This window comes from Dama dama, chromosome 28, assembly GCF_033118175.1.
Source record: "Dama dama isolate Ldn47 chromosome 28, ASM3311817v1, whole genome shotgun sequence".
NCBI classification, from domain to species: Eukaryota; Metazoa; Chordata; class Mammalia; order Artiodactyla; family Cervidae; genus Dama; species Dama dama.
The window spans coordinates 49,083,394-49,107,381 of NC_083708.1; the positions used below are offsets into that span (position 1 = coordinate 49,083,394).

Here is a 23,988-nt window from a genome sequence, read left to right on the forward strand (position 1 = left end):
AAACTCAATAAACTACTACACTTAACAACATAAATAACTCTCCCAAATCTAATGTTGAGAGAAAGAAGCCAGATTCAGAAGAGTGTATCATATATGAAACTAACTATATAAAGGCAAAAGTTAGCAAAATGTATCTCTGGTATTAGAAGTTAGGATGATAGTTACCTTTGAGGAAGCATAAACAGTACAGATAGGGTTCTGAGTACTAGTAATTAATTTTTTTTATCTGAGTGGTGAATATATGTGTATGCTCACTTTTTTATTAAACTCTTCATTTATATTTTGTGGCTTTTCCTGAATATATTTTAATGCTTCAGTGAAAAGTTTATTTAGAAATTAAATGAGAACCTGTTTTAGCAAGATTGAGTCTGAGTACTTTATGGACATCACTCAAGTCTCACTGGCAACCATAAAAGGGTCCGTTTCATTTACTTGTAAATTATTATTTGCAGTCCAGTCTTTATTTTAGAATAGATCGAGATTTACAGAAAAGTTCCAGTGATGGTACAGAGAGTTCCCTTATATCACTCATCTGTTTTCCCTTTATTGTTAACATTGTATGTTAAATAGTATGTTTGTTAAAACCAAGAAACCAACACTGACACATCACTATTAACTAAATTTCATTCATCACTCTACTACAATTAGTTTTCCCACTAATGTTCTTGCCATGTTCCAGGATCGCATTCAAAAATACCATGTTACATGTAGTGGCCCTGTTTCCTAACAGAGAGAGCTCTGGTCTGTGAAAATTTCTCAGTTTTTTTTTTCCATGAAAAAAAATTTGGGGCATTTTGTTCAAGTTTTTTTATAGGATACCTGGAGTTTTTGATGTTTTCTCAAGAGTGGACAGGGTTTATGGGTTTTGAGGAAGACTATCACAGAAATGAAGTACCCTTTTCATCACACCATGTCAAGGTACATGCTACCAACTTGGCTTATCACTAACGGTGTTAACTTCCATTTGACCAAGATAGTGTTTCCCAGCTTTCTCCACAGTAAAGCTACTTTCCTCTCCTTTCCATTTTCTTTGGAAGCAAGTCACCAGGTGCTGGCCACACTCAAGGACAGTTGAGGGTAGAATGGGGATTAAGCTTCAACTTATTTGAAAAATTTCCAGTTTTGTATACAATTTATACTGTACATCATATATTAGCTCCGTTCAGGCATATAATTTAAGAATAAATATACTTATTATTTTGCCTCTTTAGGAGTAATTAGATAGCAAGCAATGTGTGGTTTTACCTTTCTTCATTATTGTGTTCCATCTTAATGGAAACTGTGCCATATGCAAGATAAATATGCAAACTAAAAAAAGGGTAATATTGTCTCTATTGAGAATACATTAAAATGATTAAGGGAGACCATGAGAGCATCTTCTTCAACAGAGGTAATAATCACGGGCTTCGGAATGTTGGGAGGGAGATGAGCCTGCAAAAAGGATTTGTTTCTGGGACAGAAGAGTTTTGTAAACTTGGTGAACTATGCCTTTAGAGCACCTATTACTTTTGTTCCCCTTTTCTTCTGAGAACATCAACACCCATAATCCTTGAGCATCCCCTGACCCAACGACTCTAGACTGAAGAAGCCCTAGCTCTACTACATTACTGACGGCAGGCCGATTAGAGGACGAGATTACTTCCACAGCACATTTGCAACCAGTGCCCCTTGAGGAGTAACTGGTAATTCGTAGGGTACCAGTCAGGCCAGAACAGCAGTAGGAAGCTCCTCCCCTCGGCCTGGGAGGGGGCGGTCCAGACGCCGACGTGGCCCCGCCCCGTCCCGGCTCCGCCCCTCAGCGCGGCCCGAGCGTCTTCCTTCCGGGTCGCCCTGGGCCGGGCTCGCCGCGGTCTCGCCGCAGCGCGGGAGTCTGGGAGCCGCCCCCGCGCCCCGGCCTTCCCGCGCCGTCAGGTCGCTGGTGAAGCCACGGCGCGCGCCTCTCCCGGACCCTACAGGGTACGGCCCTTCCTTTACTTCTCCCTCCTGGGGGTCTCAGTCTTCTTCCGGCGCTGGGGCTGGGCCGGGCCCGGGTGGAGCCGCTCTTCGCGGAGCCGGGGCTCCCGGCAGAGGTCTCCGCTCCTGCTTTCCGCCCTCTCGCCGCCAGCCTGCGTTTGCTGGGCTTGCTTGGGACCCTGCAAGCATCTAACTTGCCTCCGGCGCCGCTTCTCTGCCCGACTGTCTGCTAGGCGTGAGGCGTCGCCCAGTGCGGGCGGCGCAGGGTTGTTTACACTGCGGGGTTGGCAGGTAGCGCTGACCCTGCAACCCCGAGTTGGCCACCGGCCCGCCTGTGTACTTGTGGCTCCTGCGCGTGCTACTTTGATTTCTCTTTGGCACCCGATGGTTTTCGCCTAGTCAGGCTCGTGTCTTAATTCAGGACTGCAACGAGATGCCCGGCGGCAGCCCTGTTTCTGTGTTTAGAGCTATCCTTAGAATGCAGTGAGATGGTGAGCATCCACTTGGCCTCCTTGTCAGCCTGTTTGCAGTGGGAGCGGTTTGGGATTTCCTTGATCGTTTCCCAAATACTCGTTGCCACAAAGCCTCTCATGTAGTCACGAGTTAAAATATACAAGTAATTAGAAAGTTAAGATGCTCTAAACCTGTGATCAGGTAGTTGAGGGGGCGTCTGGCTTTATGCCCTGGAGGACTCACTAGGTGCGGGGATCTTGCTTGCTTTGGTGTCTTAGAGGACACAGGCTGCCTTTACTGCTTCTTGGCATGCCCTCTTTGGTGTCTTAAGTTCAGAATAGAAGTACATTCCTCCCCCCACACCTCCCACCCCTTAAAGCTCACTTCATGCTTGTGTTGTCCTGTATTACAATATGTTGGCTGAGTAGAGGGAGATTTTCCTGAGACATCAAGGCTTCTCTAGTCCTTTATTAGATACTAAGCTCTTGGGGAAAGGGACAGTGTATGTAATCTTTCTAGGGGTACTATGCGTCACCCCATAGTAGACACTCTACTTGTTCATTGAATTGGCTCCTTCTTTCCGCACTTCTTTTCAGAGCACCATTTCTTTTCTTCCCTCTTTCTCCCTTTTCACTACTCCCCCCAAATTTGCTTTTTCTGGGCCCTGCATTTACATACTCTTCCCGTTTATTATGGACGTAAAAATCAGAAAAGTCAAATCCGTATAAGATAGTTATATCCTTTTTACCAGCACCCATGATCCAGTAATGCAATTATAGTCCTGTGTACGAGGCATCTTAAAATGTTGCTATTTATCCTTTACTTCTAACTATGGCCAGTAAAGGGAAAACTCCTGTTTCTTTACTGTGTAAGTTTCATTGTCGCATCCTCTTTAACTTTTGCTGTGATCAACGTAATCAGTTTTAACTTCATGGGTCTAACTCTGGTATCCTCTTAAAAAAGATGTTTTGCCACATGAATTGTATATAAATACTCCTTTATTTTCTTCTAGTACTTTTCATAGTCTTATTTTTCATATTTGGGCTTCCCAGGTGGCTCAGTGGTAAAGTATCTGCCTGCCAATGCAGGAGATGCAGGTTTGATCCCTGGGACGGGAGGATCCCCTGGAGAAGGAAATGGCAACCCACTCTAGTATTCTTGCCTGGAAAATCCCATGGAAAGAGAAGCCTGGTGGGCTAGTCCATGGGCTTGCAAAGAGTCGGACATGACTTAGCAATGGAGCATTCTTCATATTTAAGTCTTTACCTCAATTATATTTAGCATGAAAGTGAAGTCGCTCAGTCCTGTCCGACTTTTTGCAACCCCATGGACTGTAGCCTACCAGGTTCCACCGTCCATGGGATTTTCCAGGCAAGAATACTGGAGTGGGTTGCCATTTCCTTCTCCAGTGTTTAATATAAGCAAGGAAATAAAACACCCCTTTTTCTTTCGTAGTTGTCAGCCACTGTCCCCACCAGCAATTGTAGAATTCTATTTTCCCCTACTGATGGCAAATACTGTTTTTATCTGAGGCCCTAATTCTAGTATATTCTTGAAACTTTTACTGAATTGATGTTTAGCAACCTCTAGCTTCCTGTGCTGATACCATGCTGCTCTTATTACTTTAGTTTTATAATGTGTTTTAATGTCTAGTGCTTCAAATAGTGCCTGGCATATTGTAGACATCTCTAAATATTATTGAAATGAACCCGTTTAGAGAGGGTAAGTTGACTCCCTTTTTACCTCTTCCTCTCTACCCCACCCTTTCCTTAAAGTTTCTTGCCTCTTGAAATTATTTTTTAGCTTGCCTTTCTCATGGTCAGTTGAATTATTAACCATTGTTAAATAAATCCCTTCTCTTGCTAAGTTAGAACTTGCCCTGTCAAAGTTGCTCCTCAGAATTGTACCTAGAAAAGCAGCTTGATTCAAAATCTGGGTGTCTTTTGACCTTGCATTGTGTGCTAGTGAGTGTGTCTCTCCTCTTCACTTAGGACTCAGGATGTTCTGTAGTAGGTTTCAGTAGCTCTAAGGGATATCAGCTTCCCTGATAGCTCGGTTGGTAAAAAATCCACCTGCAGTGCTGGAGATTGATAACTCAGTTGGTAAAGAATTCGCCTGCAATGCAGAAGACCCTGGTTCAATTCCTGGGTCAGAAAGATCCGCTGGAGAAGGGATAGGCTACCCACTTCAGTATTTTGGGTCTTCTCTTGTAGCTCAGCTGGTAAAGAATGTGCCTGTAATGCGGGAGACACGGGTTCAATCCCTGGGTTGGGAAGATCCCAAGATTCCCTGGAGAAGGGAAAGGCTACCAACTCCAGTATTCTGGCCTGGAGAATTCTATGGATTATAGAGTCCCCAAAATTTGGATGTAACCCAGCAACTTTCACTCACTCACAAGGGATAAATGCCTGTAGACATGATCCCTGGGAACTGCCCCATGTCCATTTGTGTTTTATGATTGAACAACTTAAATATAATGAATTTTCAAGTGTTGCTATAATAGGTACTTAGAAATGTTATTAGATCATAAAATAAATGCATACATTCTTTTAGAAAAGTAATACAGAAATAGCCAAAGGAGCAAGTAAAAATGTTGTGTGTCCACCTCTCTAGTAACCCCATTCCCCAGAGATCGTCACTTTTAATCATTTGTTCTCTTTTCCTTCCAGACATTAAAAATACATGTGTGTAAGTCTACATGCGTTTCATAACTAGCAGTATATTTTATATAATGTTAAGTAACTTCCAGTTAGTAATAATTGATGAACATCTTTCTATGTTGGTGCATATAACATTATCTTTTAAAAGTCTTTTCTGTATTTCATTGTAGGAATAACCTAAAATTCATTTAACCAATCCCCTGGTGATACTTAGGCTATTCTGAATTTCTTTCTATTAGAAACAAAGCCTCAGGGATTCCTATTGTGTGTATATATTTGCACATTTATTTAGTTCCTTAGTGTGAATGCTAAGACACGGTATCGGTGGGTCAAAAGATATATACATTTTTTAAAAAATAAAAAGTTACATATGTTTTAAATTATGATAGATCGTTCCATATTTCTCTTCAAAAGGTTGTTGTCAGAGTCAGCTTATACCGTTTCTGAAAATGTTGCCTGCTGTTGCTGAATCCTTGCCAGGAATTGTCAAGATTGAATTTTACCTTATTTGCAAGCTCCCAGATTGATGGATGCTGGTAGAAGACAGGAGCCAGCAGTAACAGTAGCCAGAGATAATTATTTCTGTAAACTTTTTATTTTATACTGGAGTATAGCAGATTAATAATCTTGTGGTAGTCTCAGGTGGACAGCAGAGGAACTCAGCTGTACATGAACATGTATCCATTCTCCTCTAAACTCCCCTTCCATCCAGGCTGCCGCATAACATTGAGAGAATTTCCTGTGCTGTACAGTTGTTATCGTTTTTGAGTTGCTAAAGTCTTTGTTGGTTATCCATTTTAAATATAGCAGTATGTACATGTCAGTCCCAAACTCCCTAACTGTCCCTTCACCCAGCAACCGTAAATTCATTCTCTAAGTCTGTGAGTCTGTATCTGTTTTGTAAATAAGTTCATTGGTGTATTTTTTGAGGCTTCCCTGGTGGCTCAGTGATAAAGAATCTGCCTGCAATGTAGGAGATGTGGGTTTGATCCCTGGGTACAGAAGATCCCCTGGAGAAGGAAGTGGCAACCCACTCCAGTATTCTTGCCTGGGAAATCCCATGGACAGAGGAGCTTGGAGGGCTACAGTCCATGGGGTCCCAGTCCATAGGGTTTCAAAAGAGTCGGACACAACTCAGTGACTAAACAACAACAAATATTTCTTTTTAGATTTTACATATAAAAAATGTCCTTTGATATTTCTCCTCTTGGCTGTCTGACTTCACAATCTTTAGGTCTATCCCTGATGCCACAAATGGCATTGTTTCTTTATTTTTAATGGCTGCGTAATGTTCCACTGTATGTATTCACCACATCTGCTGTATCCATTCCTCTGTCGATGGACATTTAGGTTTCTTCCATGGCTTGGCTGTTGTACACAGTGCTGTGGTGGATGTTGAGGTGCATGTATCCTTTCAGACCACGTTTTTCTCTGGATATATAATTTCCCTTGTGGCTCAGATGGTAAAGAGTCTGCCTGCAGTGCGGGAGACCTGGGTGCTATGCCTGGGTTGGGAAGGTCCCTTGGAGGAGGGAATGGCAACCCATTCCAGTATTCTTGCCTGGAGAATCCCATGGACAGAGGAGGTCGGCGGGCCGCAGTCCATGGGATCGCAGAGTTGGACATGACTGAAGCAACCAAGACTTTCACTTCACTTTCATATGCCCAGGAGTGGGATTCCGGGGTGATACAGTAGCTTTACTTTTAGATTTTTGAGGAACCTCCATACTGTTCTCTGTAGTGGCAGTACCAATTTACATTCCCACCAACAGTGTAGGAGGGCCCCCATTTCTCCACACCCTCTGCAGCATTTATTGTTTGTGGATTTTTTGGTGATGACCATTTTGACTCGTGTGAGGTGATCACTCAATGCAGTTTTGATTTGCGGGTCAGGAATCAACAGTTAGAACTGAACATGGAATAACAGACTGGTTCCAAATAGGAAAAGGAGTACGTCAAGACTGTATATTGTCACCCTGCTTATTTAACTTATATGCAGAGTACGTCATGAGAAACGCTGGGGTGGAAGAAGCACAAGCTGGAATCAAGATTGCTGGGAGAAATATCCGTAACCTCAGATATGCAGATGACACCACCCTTATGGCAGGAAGTGAAGAGGAACTAAAGAGCCTCTTGATGAAAGTGAAAGAGGAGAGTGAAAAAGTTGGCTTAAAGTTCAACATTCAGAAAACTAAGATCATAGCATCTGGTCCCATCATTTCATGGGAAATAGATGGGGAGACAGTGGAAACAGTGTCAGACTTTAATTTTTGGGGCTCCAAAATCACTGCAGGTGGTGATTGCAGCCATGAAATTAAAAGACGCTTACTCCTTGGAAGGAAAGTTATGACCAACCTCGATAGCATATTAAAAAGCAGAGACATTACTTTGCCAACAAAGGTCCATGTGGTCACGCCTATGGTTTTTCCAGTGGTCATGTATGGATGTGAGAGTTGGACTGTGAAGAAAACTGAGCGCTGAAAAATTGATGCTTTTGAACTGTGGTGTTGGAGAAGACTCTTGAGAGTTCCTTGGACTGCAAGGAGATCCAACCAGTCCATCTTAAGGGAGATCAGTCTTGGGTGTTCATTGAAAGGACTGATGCTGAAGCTGAAACTCCAATACTTTGGCCACCTCATGCAAAGAGTTGACTCATTGGAAAAGACCCTGATGCTGGGAGAGATTGGGGGCAGGAGGAGAAGGGGACGACAGAGGATGAGATGGCTGAATGACATCACCGACTCGATGGACATGAGTTTGAGTAAACTCCGGGGGTTGATGATGGACAGGGAGGCCTGGCGTGCTGCAGTCCGTGGGGTCGCAAAGAGTCGGACATGACTGAGCGACTGAACTGACTGAATAATTAGTGATGTTGGATATTTTTTCATGGGCCTTTAGGCCACCTGCGTGTCTTCTTTGGAGAAATGTCTGTTTAGATCTTTTGCCCATTTTTTGATTGGGTTGTCTGTTTTGATGATACTAAGCCTCATGAGGCTGTCTAAAAGGGTTGTGCAGGCTTCCTGATGGGAGGGACTGGCAGTGCTGGTTCTTGCTCTGGTGGTGAGGGCCTTGCTCACTATAACTTTAATCTGCTTGTCTGCTGCTGGGTGAGGCTGTGATCCCTCCCTGTTAGTTGTTTGGCCTAAGGACCCAACCCTGAGCCTACAGACTCTATGGTCCGGCCTGTGGTGGCCTCTGAGAGAACTCACACCAGCTGGGACTTCGGAGAACTGCTCCTGCCAGTCCCACTCAACCACTGCCTCCCACACCTCTGCAGGAGACCCTCCAACACTATAGGTGGGCTTGGTTCAGTCTCCTGTGGCGTCCCTGCTCCTTCCCCCTGGGTCCTGTGTGTACCCTCTTGTTTCCCCCAGTGCCATGGAAGTCCTGCAGTCAAATCCCACTGGCCTTCAACGTCTGATTCCCTGGGGATTCCTGGCCCCTTTGCTGGACCCACAGGCTGGGAATCCTGATGTGGGGCTCAGAACCTTCACAATAGTGGGAGAACTTCTGTGGTTTAATTGTTCTGCGGTTTGTGCGTCACGCCCCTGGCAGGTATGGGATTTGATTTTATCGTAATTGCACCCCTTCTGCCGTCTCACTGACTCTTCTTTGTCTTTAATGTGGGGTATGTTTTTTGTCGGTTTCAGTATCTTTCTGTTGCTGCTTGTCCAGCAGGTAGTTGTGGTTTCCATACTTTCCCGGGAGTGGGTGAGTGCATGTCCTTCTGCCATTCTTTTCTTCTGTCACTTCTTTGAACCCTGATTTCCAGAGGGTGATGTGATGAGGGCCAGGTAGTTCAAGCATACGCAGTAGATTACATCATAGGAGTGAAACCCTGAGCTTAGGGAACCTGACTGTTCATAATAGGCGAGCAAGTCTGCCTAACTTTTACCCTAGAGAGAGACATTATCTTTATTATGCTGGAGAGTTAAAAAAAGAAAAATCTGCCCTCTACTCCAGGGGGAGACTTCTCTTTATGTGCCAGCGATGTTTGCTGTATAAAGACCTTTGAAAGGATAGTCTGGAACAGAGATTATCAGTGTCCCTGCTTGTGAGATGCGCAGAAATGTGAGCGACCTGTGAAGAATTGTTCTGAAACAATCACTGCTAAAATGATGTCATTTTTTTACATTTTATGATGTTATGGATGAAAGGTACTTTTGCTGTTTTAATTTTGCATTTGTCTGCTTATTGATGGAGTTGAATATCTCCTTGCCTTTTCATATTTTTTGCTTAATTTTCTGTTGATGGCCCACTTTTTCATGTTAATTTGTAATAGCTCTTTGCATGTCACGGCTGTCCGTGACTTGGTACACCATTGCTAGTATTTTTTCATAGTTTATTCTTTAAATGCTTTGTCTGGGAGCTTTTGCCATATTGGTTTTGTTCAGTCGCTAAGTCGTGCCTGACTCTCTGCGACCCCATAGACTGCAGCAAACCAGGCTCCTCTGTCCTTCTCTGCCTCCCAGAGTTTGCTCAAACTCATGTCTATTGAGTTGGTGATGCTATCTAATCATCTCTAAAGCTTTAATATGTATGTTGTCAGTTCTGTATTCTCTTTATGGCATCCTGAGTTTCCGTCCCCAGGTTATTAAAATGCTCTCTGTACATATTCTCTTACTGGATATTTTGTGTTACTTATTTAAATTTTAAAAAATGGTTGCTTGGGTAATACAGTTGACCCTTGAATAACATGGGTGTGACTTGCAGGAATCGATATACCTGTGGATTTTTTTCAGTAGTAAATGCTCAGGACTGAACAATTCACTGTTGCATGAACTTAGGGATACAAAACTGTGGGTAAGGAGGAACTGTGCATATGCATGACCAGTTGTAAGTTATACATGGGTTTTCAGCTGTGCTGGTGCTCCTAACCCCTGCATTGTTCAAGGATCAACTGTATTCTAAATTTACTTTGCTAAGTGTGTAGACATTTTCCCAAAATATTTTTGATAAGCTGTCATTTCCCTGTTTTTGGTTTGACACATTCCTTGTACTATATCACTATTTATTGTTTTCTCAAAACTGATAAATCAGTAAGCAGAATATATTAGTCTCTCACTGTGACTATGAATTTGATTGGATTCATCCTTATAGATGTTTGTTCTTAGTGGATTTCAATCTTACAAAATATAAAGTATGTTTTGCTCTGTTTGATGATTTCTGATATTACTGTTGCCATCTCTGTCAGTTTTGTGTGTACTGGATAGATTTTTATTGCTCACATGTTTCTTTCAGTTATTTACATCATTTTGCTTTACTATCTTATAAATATCAAGCATCATTTAGTCAGACTTTTATTTTTCCTTCCAACCTTCGCCCTCCCAACCTGAAAGTTTTTCTTTGTTATTTATTTTGCATTGTTAAGAAACGTTTTATAAAAGATAATCATAGGTTCACATGCAACTGAAAGAAATAATAAAGGAATATCTTACGTATACTTCACCCAGTTTCTTCCTGTGGTAACATCTTGCATGACTATAACACTGTAGTACCCCTGGGACATTGACATTGACCCAGTCTACACACATTACTCGGATTTCCTCAGTTTTACGTGCCTTTGTGTGTGTGTTCTCTGACATTTTATGTAGATCTTGTCATAGCACCACCACAGTCAAAATGTAGAATCACTCCATTACAAGGATCCCTTGTGCAAAAGGACTTACTTTTGCACAGGAAAATTTAACCTATTCGTATTTACTTTTTTTTTTTCCTCCCCTGAAAGTTTGGAAATTCTGAAACGATGTAGAACTGACTTTCTTTTGCCCTTATTCCTCCATTTAATGAGGCAAGACCTTGACTCTTTGCCTTCCCTACATTCTTGGCTCTATTGATTTGATTTCCTTTTGTATCACTTCTGTTTTTCCCTAACCATCCTTTTCAACTTTACCAGCACTGCATCTGTAATGATTTAGATTTAACTATAAGGTCACTGGTCACTTGAATATTGTGTCTTCCTCTTTTAAAATTTATTTACTTTAATTCATTTGTTTTTTGACTGGAATACTTTCTTGAGTAATGTTTTTAAGAAGAGTTATGGGAGGAATACTTGCATGTCCAGAAATAGTTTCTGGCTTGTTGTTTGTTTTTCTATGTGAATAAAAGTTTGAGTCAGTTCTTTTTCCTTTGTAATTTCTAAAATGTTCTATTATCTTTTAGCATTTTTTTGAACTTTCGTCAGCTTCAATCTCTTCTTGAAGTCACTTTATATAAGTATTGGGTTTCTTGCATCTGTGTTCCTATTTTTTTCATTTAAATTTTCAATTTATTTTGACTACTATGATTTTAATTTCTAAAATTTAAAAAAGTTTAAAAAAATTAGCTTATACTTATTTTACGGAGCCTATGCCATGTTAATTCACACTAAAGATAATAGTTATATTTTAAAACTCTTCTCCTGTTTTTTGCATTAACTTTTGTTGGAGACCAGTTGCTCTAATTGCCCAAGTTGCTTTTAGGTCTTTAGGATGGATGTCTAAGGCCAGGTGAGTTGGCTGGGGCTCTGAGATCAGGCTTTACCCTGAGTGTAATGAATGGGCAGAACATGTCAACTAGTAGATATTTTTTTAGGGTGTGCTGGTCAAAAACTGACTAATAAGCTAGGATGCCCATAAACATGGAGAAGGCAATGGCACCCCACTCCAGTACTCTTGCCTTAAAAATCCCATGGATGGAGGAGCCTGGTAGGCTGCAGTCCATGGGGTTGCGAAGAGCCAGACACAACTGAGCTACTTCACTTTCACTTTTCACTTTCATGCATTGGAGAAGGAAATGGCAACCCACTCCAGTGTTCTTGCCTGGAGAATTCCAGGGATGGGGGAGCCTGGTAGGCTACTGTTTTTGGGGTCGCACAGAGTTGGCTATGATTGAGGTGACTTAGCAGCAGCAGCAGCAGCCCGTAAACAACCCAATTCTGGGATACCAGATCTCTACCCTGTCTTGGTCCACAGTGAAGACTGAAAATAAAAGCATACAGAGCAGTCTCATTGCCATAAGCATTCCTTTGTGTGGCCCCTTTGCAGTCATCAGACTCAACCCTGTCTTCTTCCCTAACTCCCCAGTAAACACTGATCTGCTTTCCTTCCCTATAATTTTACCTTTTCCAGAGTATCATATCATGTACATGAAATTAAACAATTGTGTAGCCTTTGTGTATGTCTTCTTTCACTTACAAAATGCATTTTCAGTCATCTTTGCTGTTACCTGAGTCAGTAACTCATTCCTTGTTATTGCTGAATAGGTGTACTACTGTTTATCCATTTGCCTGTTGAAAGACATCTTGGACATCTCCAGATTGGAATGAGAATGAATAAATCTGCTCTAAACATTTGCTTACAGGTTTTTGTTTGAATATAGGTTTTAATACATTTGAGTAAATATCCTAGGAGTGGAATGCTAGATGGTTTGGTAAGGGTATATAACTTTATAATAAACTTTCAGACTTACCCAAAGTGGCTGTACCATTTTGTAATCCCACCAGAAGTGTTTGTAGCATCCAGTTTGATATCATCTTAGAATTGATTAATCTGTATTTAACTGTTCTCAGATTTATGATATTAAACACTATCTGTCTTAGGGTTTATTCTTTTGAAATTGCTCCTAAGTAAAACATTTGCCAGGACACACAAAAGTATGTCATAAAAGAAAAACAAATGATAAATTGGACTTAAAAATAGAAAACTTTTCTAAAGAGAAGCTATTTTCTAAAGATAAGTCTATTATCAAGTAGATGAAAAGGCAAGCACAAATAGGGAGAGACTGGAAGAAGCTATTTGTGAAACATATATTTAGAAAAGATTGCATCTAGAATGTATGAAGAACTCTTACAACTCAATAAATAATAAGAAAGCAAAAAAATGAATGATAAGACAATTAAAAAATGGGAAAAATACCCATTTCACCAAAGAAGATACATGTGGCAAATAAGGACGTGAAAATAAGGCACGTTATTAGTAGTCAGTTGAGAAATGCAAACTAAAACCATAAGGTATCATGACCCACCCACTGGAATGGCTAAAGATCGACAATTTGAGTCGAGGTGAGGATTTGTTGGTGGGAATGTAAAATGTTACACTCATTTTGTAAACATTTTGGTTCCAGAAACAACCCAAGAATATGTCTGCTTAAGAGAGATGATTCAGCAATAAAGGAACAAACGACTGATAAACATAACAAGAGGGATCAATCTCAGTTATGCTGAGCAAAATAAATTAGACTCAAAAGTACAGACATATTTCACTTTATGTAACTAGAATAAAAGGTAGTCTAATTTATAGTGACAACAAGTAGTGTGTGTTTTTTTCCTGGCACAGGGAGTAGATGGGTGGTTGGGAGAGCAGAAATTTTTTATTGGGTTGCTCAAAAAATGTGGGTTTTTCTGTAACATCCTATGGGAAGACCCAGACTAGCTTTTTGGCCAACCAGTATATCTTGGTCCTGGTGGTGGTTTGCATTTTTATATGTCTTTGTCAAACCTCATTGAACTGTACACTTAAAATGGAGTACATGTTTTAGAATGTAGATTATACCCTAAGGTTAATTTAGCAGTATTATGCCATTTTAATTAATTGCTTTTTTAGCTTGAATGGCTAGCAGTGACATACCTAGGATTTTGTACTTGGATTTTTGTTAGGAAGGCTAACTAAATTCAGTTATTTTTTACTTAGGTAAAATACTTTTTATTTTAATGTAAAAATGTATCACTAGTATTTGGCTAAAATAAATGTACATTTACCTTATGGTTTTAAGAGCTAGGGAGTTTTTTTTTTTTTTTTTTCCTCCTTCAGTGTGTCCATTAAAATGATCTGCAATCAGATATTCTTAAGTTTTAATACTCTAGGTTTTAGTTAAATATATATCTTGTGTCTGTTAAAAGTTTTGGGTTATTCTGATTTGTAGTTCTTCTAACTCAGATGATTTATTCTTACTCATCATAAATAATTAAGAAAAATGTAAAACAGAGAGAGCATTGGTGGCATTTGTAAGTAAGGTACTTTATAGAATCATGTCTGTGTGACTAGAAACATCCTTATTTGTCACTTCTGAAATAGTATCTTTGGTAGGAAGAGGGTTTCCAGATCTATTTTATCAGAAAATCACAATTCACTTATCCTACCATTATGTGGCGCTTTTTTTTTTAACATTGACTCCTAAATTCCTTTTTCTTGCTACTGAAAGGTTGCTTGTGAAATATTTCATAAATTTAGATTTGCTTGTTAAAATCTAGGAAAGAAAGAGAAGAAATAAAGCATTGTACAGAACTAACCATTGTCAGTTCCTAGTTTAAGTTGGTTCTAAACCTCATCCTTGGTTTTCTGACAAGTTTATTCCTAGTTTCACTTGTTAGGCATTTCCTGCTTCATCCTCACCGTTGGCGCATTAACTCAGCAGAAATTCTGAAGAGCCCATTGTGTTCCATACTTTTTGTATTTTCAAGGCCTACCTTGATTTCTGGAAGATTTTTGTTCACCTCTTTGGTTTTCAAGATTTTTCCCTGGCCTTCAGGTTTTTCTTCCTGGTTGCTTCTCCTTTTGCTTTATTTGCCTGGGTTTTCAAATAGCCATAAAGCTGCATAGAAGTCTCTCTTTTCTTTGTTCATCCACATGGTTCAGTTAAACTCTACCTGTTTATTTTGTATTGGGACCTTGTTGATTATAACCTATAGTCATAATAAAGATGTTTCAACTGGAGAAGAATTTACATAGAGGAAGAGAGAGGCACTTAATGTCATAATATTGCACCCCCGGTAGTCTCCTTACTGACACTGCCGTATGTTTTCAATGTAGTGCATTGTGAATAATGATGAAGGAAGAGGGATGCTTTTGTAAGACTCAACCTTTGCTCCTCCCTAGTGTATCTAATAGCAGAAAAATATTAACCTGTCTTTTTTACCTTTACTCTTATATTACTGCCCATTTTGGCCTATCTCTTTTACTCTGAAGTTATCTCTCTCTCGCTTTTTAAAGAACTTTTTCATCCACAGTTTTTTCCAGTTCTTCATAATCACCATATGGTCTTAACATAGATTTGGAGTGTTAAAAAAATCATCATATTTGAGAAAATAGCTTCTTTTACCTCTCCAATCATGTCTTTTATGTGTCTTTCTTTAATTTTAATCAGTTTCTTTGTGGCCAAGGTCAGTTCTCTTTTATGTATTCAAGACTGCTTTTGTATTAACAGAAGTTACCACTTTTTTACATTCTCTTTGAATAGTAAAATTTCAATATATATATACTATTCCTTATTGGATGACTTCAAGGAAGGTCATATATTTGATTCTTACCTATTGTGTTTCTGTTTTTATTATCCATTTCTCTCTCTTTTTCTCTGTATCAAGATGTGGAACTTTTTTTTTTTTTTTTTTTTTTTGGGTTACATGTGCCTTATGTGACTTGAAGGGTCACTGGTTTATTTTTGTGTCTATTTTAATCTTACTTGTTTTAATTCTCTTCTGCCATCTACTCTGCCGGCTCAAAAAAATGAATAAATGTTTACAGAGCATATATTGGCATGTGCTAAGCCCTAAGGATATAGTTCTCATTAAGAAATATTCTTTTAACTTGAGGAATTTGTAGTCTATTATAGTAGGAAAAAATATCTCAGCATGTAAGAAATGGTGGGCTTCCCAGGTGGCGCAGTGGTGTAGAATCCGTTTGCCAGTGCAGGAGATGCAAGAGAGATGGGCTCGATCCCTAGGGGTTGGGAAGACCCCTAGGAGTAGGAGGTGGCAACCGGCTCCAGTATTCTTGTGTGGGTAATTCCATGGACAGAGGAGCCTGGCGGGCTACAGTCCAGGGAGCCCTAAAAAGTTGGACATGACTGAGCTCACACATGAAAGATCAGAGCAGGGAAAAAGTGAGTAGTGGATAAGGCCTGAACCTTAAAGGTGAGTAAGAGGGTGTCAAAGAGAGGAAAAGTAAGGGGATTTCAGAGCCACGTAGCCTCAGTGGGAGACCAGGAGATGCTGGGGGTTGAAAGTACAGGTGCAGCTGAGGCCAGGGTAGGTGTCCTGGTAGGTCTGTAGGAAGGACGGGGTGTGTGAAGTGGAAGACACAGGGAGAAGACAGCCCAAGAGAAGTGGGAAGGAACTAAAAAGACAGCCTTCCTTTAATGGAACCTCTAGCTATTTTAGAAGAATGAGGAGAGAGGAGTCCGAGGGAGGACACGGAAGTTACCAGAAAGGCAGGAGGAGATAGGAGAGCATATGGTGGCGTGGAAGCCTGCAGAGGGCAGGCCAGGGGAGAGGGCTGGGTGGGAGTGTCAGCTGCTATCCCAAGTTCAAATATAACCCCTTTCTTTTCTTGACTGATATTTTCCTCCATTCCCCTATGTCTGGATTTCTAGACTCAACCTGAAAAGTCCTTTCCTCAAAGGAGTGTCTCTTGATCAGTTTCAGCAGGATTCAGAATGACAGCATTTAAAGTTCAGCTTTTTTTCTGGATTTGTTACCACATTCCGCCCTCTATGACATTTCGGTAACATCCTGCAAGGCTGCCGAAACTTTTGGTTTTTTTCTGTCACTTCGCTGACATGTCTCTGTGGGCTGTTTTGCAAGTACGTATTGTTATGACTTGCCTCCAGTGTAGGACTGTGCCTTTTTGCCTAGCCTTTTTATCTTTTCCCATATCTTTTCACTTTAAAATAAGTTGAGAATCCACTGTGGAGTTTTAAACTTGTTCTCCAGGTTCTCCCACTATACCATGAACCTAAGCTTTCACTTTCATCCCAGTTACCTCCTTTTGTTGATTTCATGAAAAGCCCCTTTTCATGAAAAGCTCCTTCCTCCTGGTTGCTCTGCCCTCTTCTCTGCAGTTTCTGCCATCCTGTTTCTCTCCGCCTCATCGACTCCCCATCTCACTTCAAATCTCAGTAGTAAACATATGTTCTCCCTTGTCTATACCTCTTAATTTCTCTTTTCCACTGTTATTGCTTTCTCTGTAATTGTATTATTTAACTTTGTTAAGCATTCTATAATATGAAAGATGAGGTTGAAAATAAAGTTGTATTATAATAAAATGATGTCGCATAAAGCAAGTTGTTTCCCAAGGAGTATGAAAGTCTCCCGACACAGGTTAAAATGGCTGTTGTTTTGTATTCCTTGATTGTGCTAGTATAAGTGTTCAGTGTGTTGTGGGGAATTTCTTACTTTGTAATCATTGTTGACAAGTTATTGGATTAAATGAATAAAGATCATTGTATTTCTAATTCATACATTTTTGTTAAATGGAAAATAGTGTTTTTATATGTTGTGTTTAATAGTAATGTAGTTTTTTGAATGAACTGGGAAAGAAAATGTCTCCCAAAAGGTATATATTATAGTCACCCTCTTGGAAAAATTTAGTGTACCAGACCCATATTTGTTTACTTGCATCTGGTGGGAAAAGTCATTTTGTCTTTGAATTCCATTCTCCTCCTAAAGGGGAGTTATTGTATCTTTCACATTTGGTTCATTGTCCATTGGGATATTCATTGGTTGTCACAAATTGCCTCAATGCCTTGGCAGAAGTCCAGACAGTACATGGACAATTTGAACTTGGGTACTGGTCGTTGCTGCCCACATGAGTCCTGAGACTGCGGCTCTATTCCCTTTTTCAGCGTCATTTCCCAGGGAAAAGTAGAGTGAGCTATCCTTTCTTCTCCATATGTTCATCCTCACCCGCTAGACACTGGTATGTGTCATCTTAGCTGACTGGAAAGGAGTTTAGAATCAGTGAAGGATGTTAACAATGGATTTGTACATTTTCCTTTTTTATTTCTATGCCATGTTTATTAAAAAAAAAAGACAGGAGTTAGCTGCATTATATTTTTCTAAATATTATGGCTGATAAAAGAAAAAATGTATTCGGTTTTCCAGTGCCTGCCTTTCTTTTTGTCAGTATAGCTTTATCTCACAGAAAATTAACCCTGTAGGTTATTGTTATCCATAGTTGAAAAAAATAAAGCATCTCTTCTACACTGAAGATCTTTGAACATATGTATATTTATAGCATATATATATAATACATGTATTTATAACTCTCACATATAATATGTATATTTATAGCTCACCTTTATGTGTGTTGCTTCAATGCAAAATTTTACTTAACACCAGCTTAAAAATGATCCTGCACACTTGACAGTCTTGCTGCTTTTGATATTACCCCATAATCTGATGGTAAAAACTAGCTAGGAAACAGTTATCAAGTTTGTGGTTCAGTAGGTCAAATAGAATTTGTCTCAATCTTTTTGCCAAGAATGATTGTGCAAGTTCACATGAATGATGGTATCTTATTTACAGATGTTTCTTTGGTTTTATAAAACTATTACTTTCTGATAAATGCAGTTTTATAAAGAAAGTAAAAGGAGCTCCATTGCAGCAATTTATAGACTGTGGAAGGACAAGTGATATCTAAAGATTATAGAGTCAAACCCATCCATCCACCTTGACAAATAGATTTCTGTCCTTCCCTTGAAGATTTCCAGGAACAAAACACCCACATTCTTCCCAGATTAGCAGAGATGTCAATTGAGTGGGATTTTCTAAATTTCATTTTTGCAGTTTAAATTTATTTCATTAATTCTTTTTCTTTCAAGAAAAAGAGGGGTCAAGTAACTTCTTTGGGAAATTATTCTTCTTAATTTACCTGGGGGGGGGCCTATTTTGAAGTAAAGTATAAGTGGTAAAAGAAAGAGCTATGTCATTTCAGGTTTTGGTGTTAAACATTTGATATTTGTGCATTGGTACATTTTTTTCTTTGACCGATTTATCCTTGTGGTGGGTGGAATGCTTGAATAAGGAGGTGATGTTCTAAATCATTATTTCTCCCACATTTACAACCCGTCCTGTGCTTCGGCACTCCGTGTTGTCTGTCCTGAGGTGAATCTGATTCACTGACTCATGGTTTATCCGCTGGAGAACATGTAACATGTGTTGCAGAAGTACCTTATTTATTTCAATACTGTGCTTTTGTTACTCTTTCCCAAAACAGTTCTCCTCCAGAGTGTTCTGCTGTTTCTTGTTCTTAGGGTGCGGCTTCTTCCATTGAGTGAGTCTGCCTGCCGACTGTCCGTGATAGTGGTTCAGTTTCTGCTGTGGTCTGTACGTTTGTGCTGTGACGCATCTTCTGGAAGGGTTTAGTCAGTCCTGTGTGTGGAAGCATTCCTGCAGGGAGGTTCACATCTGCCTGTACCAGTTAGGACCGCTGTTTCTTTTGAGATCTTTTGGCTCGGGGGTGGTACCGCGATTCTCAGCCGTGAAGGCGGTATGAAGCTGGGCCCGTACTTTGTGTGATACTTGCCTAACAGGGTTCTGACTTCCCTCCGCTGACTTTCTCCCCGCTACCCACGTTGGTGCCAAGCATCCTTTGGCCTCCTGGCCGGTGAGCTAAGCTTTCATGTTCCTGGTTTCACAGACAGGGTGATTTCTCCTGAGTTTTGGCCTTAGGAAGATTCTTCCAAATGGGACCTGTGGCTTGAAATCACCTCTCTGCATCGGTGTTGAAAGTCCTCTTATTACAACCGCTGAGACCTGTAACGGGTTCCCTGCGTCTTAGCTTCCGTTTCTGTTCTCTGCTCTTTGATTTTCCTCTTTGTTTCTCACGACAGCAGGTTTTCCTCACTTGTTTCTAACTCAGCCCTTTATCTCCTGTTTTACTGGGTATGTTTTGTCAAGCGTTTCAGTGTGTTTGGATCTGGACAGGATTGAGAGGCAGAAGATGCCATTGTATGTGTGTGCTAAGTCACTTCAGTCGTGTCTGACTCCTTGTGACCGTATGGACTGTAGCCCACTAGGCCTCTCTGTCCGTGGGATTCTCCAGGCAAGAATACTGGAGTGGGTTGCCATTTCCTCCTCCAGGGGATCTTCCCGACCCAGGGATCCAACCTGTCTCCTGCATCTCCTGTTTTGCGATCGGGTTCTTTCCCACTAGCATCACCTGTGAAGATGCTGTTATCTAATTTTAACTTATTTTGGATTTTTATAGTCTTTCTTCTCATCATCTTTCTGTCAACATGTGTCATATTTCATGTACTGAGTACTTTGATAAATGAAGTCTTTGGCTATATTCCTTCCTCCAAGAAGCTTGGTCCTAATGTAGGCCCTTGTGGAAACAAGAGTACATACCTGATACAAAGGTGGTGCCGGATAATAAGCCTACTTACGGAATAAAGGGGTTAGAAAAGGAATGGTAAAGTCAGGGAGATTAAAGTAAAGTATGAAGGCTGTTTAGAAGGTGACAGAGTTTACTGCATTAGATGCAAAGAAGTGGGTCTAGCTTGAGGAGAGCCTTGAAATGTCAAACCAAGAGGTTTAGATGGTATCTTGTATGTAAGAACAAAAAGCTGTGAGAGGTTTTAGGTGGGAGAGATGTCCAGTTTTTTATAATCTTAGTATACTGTTTTGAAAGCCTAGCACATTGCTCTACTAAAGAAAAAATTCTATATTTTCCTTCTTTTACTTGGGAGAAGTTAAACTCAAGCCTTCGCAGGTAGAAAAATGAGTATGCTTGATTGCTTTGTTTGTGTAGCCAAGAGGTTAGCTAGTCAGTGCAGACAGGGGCCAGGTCTCTGTCGTGAACTGGGAGAGCTGGCTGAGAACAGCAGTGGCCGCCAGGGAAGCTCAGGCCTCTTCTCACAGGGTCTTCTTGACTGTTAAAAGTTACAAACTTCTTCAGCTTTACAAATCACTATTTGGTCCGATTAAAGTATATCCACCCAGCGACGCGTCTTACCCTTGGACTTCCCTCAGATGGTAAAGAAACTGCCTGCAATTCAGGAGACTCAGGTTCAATCCCTGGGTTGGGAAGATCCCCTGGAGAAGGAAATGACAACCCACTCCAGTAGGCTTGCCTGGGAAGTCCCATGGACAGAGGAGCCTGGTGGGCCATAGTCCATGGGGTCGCAAAAGGTCAGACGTGACTGAGCAACTAAGCTCTTAGCATGAGTATATCTGCTGGCGTGGTTTGACCCATGAGCTATGGGTTTGCAACCTTCATATAGAAAGGGTTCGTTTATAATATTTTTATTACATTCTGTTATAAAATTTAAAAAACATATTAGTTATTCAAAATTGTCCACGCAATTCAGAAAAACGTGAATTCAGAAAAAATTCAAATTCTATTTGAGTGTTCTGTATCTAATAAGTAACTGTTTCTCTATGATAATAATCTTGTTGGGATATTTGGCTTTCTAAGTTAGAAGTAAAAATATTTTCTAAAACTCTTGTCTTACAGGTAAAAGAATGTCGTATTTCAATATTTGCACCTGAAATCAGGGTGTACCTGTCAGGCCACATGGATGAGTGCCAACCTTTGCATTTCCGGTGTGTACCCTGTGACCGTTCTGTCTGGGGTGAGTGATTTCTAAGAGGAGCTGGCAACCAACCAGATGCCAGCCAGCCATGGACTGCCCTCACAAATAATGCTGGGAGTTATAATAAATTAAACACTGTCTGGTGATCTGTGATGTGTAAGGCAGTTAATTTCGTTGGTCTGGATTAACTGTCAGCTCCAGAAAACTATATTCCCATAATGTGAAATCTGTACTTAGCATGTTCAGAAGTGAGTCATAATTAACAGTAGGGAATCATTTGTTAAAATGTGAAGTTATAAAATATGCCTAAGATCCTTTTGGATTTATAGCACTATTTTAGTGGTTTGCCATATATTTTAAATAATTTTAATTTTAAAAGTTCAAGGACTTAGTATTTCTTGAAGGATAGTTATAATTTTGTACAAAATGGGGTTTTTTGGGTTGTATGTCTTCCATTGCCTTATAATATCAGTTTTGCTTCCCATATAGCATAAAATTGTATACATTTTCAATATTCAGGTTTCTTAAAAGTACATTAGATAGATTATTTAGAGGTTCACATTTGCAGTGAATTTTTTGTTTGTTTCATTCTGGGAAATTACATTGGGTAAAAAGCCTGTTTATTACCTTATCCATGCATGTTTCTACTTATTTAAATTATTTTATTTAACCAAGCCATTCATTTTTTTTAGAACATCCTTCAAAGAGTTCATGCGTCTTACTGAGGACACCTGACCTTTTGAAGCTTCATAATTCACACCTAGATGTCACCGGTCTTTCCCATGTTAACAGTTCTGACTATGTTTTATTATATGTGCCTTCGGCGCCGAGCCAGGACGGCTACCAGAGGAGAAATAATGAACAGCCATAGAACTGTAGAATCAAACAGCCGGACCTCGCCTCTGAATGCAGAGGTGGTCCAGTATGCCAAAGAGGTAGTCGATTTCAGCTCCCATTACGGGAGTGAGAACAGCATGTCTTACACCATGTGGAACTTAGCAGGTGTCCCAAATGTGTTTCCGAGCTCTGGCGACTTTACGCAGACAGCTGTGTTTCGAACTTACGGAACGTGGTGGGATCAGTGTCCCAGCGCACCTGTGCCGTTCGAGAGGACGCCAGCAGATTTCCAGAGCCAAGACTATGTGGAACTTGCTTTTGAACAACAGGTATATCCTACAGCTGTCCACGTTCTGGAAACCTATCATCCTGGAGCAGTCACTAGAATTCTAGCTTGTTCTGCAAATCCCTATTCCCCAGGTCCACTGGCTGAAGTCAGGTAAGACTCATTTTTTTTAATGACCACATTTTACTGCTGAAAGATGGTGGTGGTTTCAGTACTGGAGGTCTTTTTTCATTGAAAGCGTTCTCTTAGGTCATTTAAACAAATTCAATTTTTAAAATTTTCCTTTACTTTTCTGATAGGGGAAGAAGGATCAGATAAATTTAATGCATTCTTTATACCTATAATACCTCACCCCATAATAGTCATGGATTGTGAGATTTGTGTGTGAGTTTGCTGTAAATGAAAAGCATGATTTGAACTAACTGGAACATGAGCCAATCTGAGAAGTTGGAAGTATGAATTCTAACATATTTTCAAACAGGCATCATGTTATTGATTTTAAACACTTTGGTTAACTCAAAGTCAGCCTACAGAGTAATACTTTAGAGGAGGTCCTTAGGGGATTAGCTTTCATGTTAAATGGATGTTTTTGTAACAAGTATATTCATTTAAAAATAAATGCTGCCTTAAGTGTTCATGCAGTCTCCCTAAAAACCTATTTATTTACATCATTGATTTGCATCATGGCGCCTCTCTCTTCCTGTCTTGTTTCTGTAGTTCAACCTCCTGATTTTTTAGAATCTAATTATTTGATAGGTAATTATATTCAGTAATCTAAAAAGTACATAATACATTCTTATACCCTGTTCTCCATGTGCCTAGGATCCACCCTGCACTCAAAGAAACCACTGTTATCCACTTCCTTTGCATTGTTCCAGAGTTTTGTTATGCAGATATAAAAAAATACAAATATATTCATTTTACTTTTCTTTATACACAAAAATAAGCACACCGTTTACATTGTTCTATACCTTATTTGTTTCACTTAGGGTGTATATTGGATCTTTTCATATAAATGCAAAGAGAGCTTCCTTATTCTTGTCTACAGTTGCAAGTAATGTACAGTATATGTATACGCCAACTTATTAACCACTCCCCTGTTGATGGCTTCTTAGTTGTTCCCATACTTCGCTATTATTAGTGTTAACGCAATGAATAACCTTGCCATTGAGTCACTTTGCATGTGTACAAGCATGCATGTGGGTAACTTGCGAGAAATTTTGCTGGGCCAAGGGTCTGTGTATTTGTAGTGTTAACATGTGCCAGATTTCCCTTCAAGGAGGCTCTACCTATTTATATTCCCACCAGCAGTGTACGTGCATGTGTGTTTTACTAAAGCCTCACCTGTAGAGTGTCTTAAGAAATTTTAGCATTTTTGTTAATTTGGTAGGTGAAAAATGTTATCTCACATTAACTTTAAGTTAAAATTCTTTCATCATCTCTGAAGTTGAATGTTTTCTTGTGTTTAAGAGCCATTTATATTTCCTTCTCCTTGAACTATCATGTTAT

The 23,988-nt window shown here is 40.1% G+C and overlaps 1 protein-coding gene across 2 annotated transcripts in view; it reads left to right on the forward strand.

Moving 5' to 3' along the window:
- Positions 1 to 1,828: 1,828 nt before the first annotated feature.
- FBXL4 (F-box and leucine rich repeat protein 4) overlaps positions 1,829 to 23,988 on the forward strand; it is a 73,275-nt gene continuing 51,115 nt past the window's right edge. Inside the window, exons 1-3 of one of the 2 annotated variants that reach the window (XM_061131980.1) lie at positions 1,829 to 1,956; positions 21,278 to 21,395; positions 22,049 to 22,632. In XM_061131980.1, the coding sequence (XP_060987963.1) occupies positions 22,121 to 22,632 (512 nt within the window). In that variant the 5' untranslated portion in view covers positions 1,829 to 1,956; positions 21,278 to 21,395; positions 22,049 to 22,120. The remainder of the gene's footprint in view (positions 1,957 to 21,277; positions 21,396 to 22,048; positions 22,633 to 23,988) is intronic. The other variant, XM_061131981.1, reaches the window with a different exon arrangement.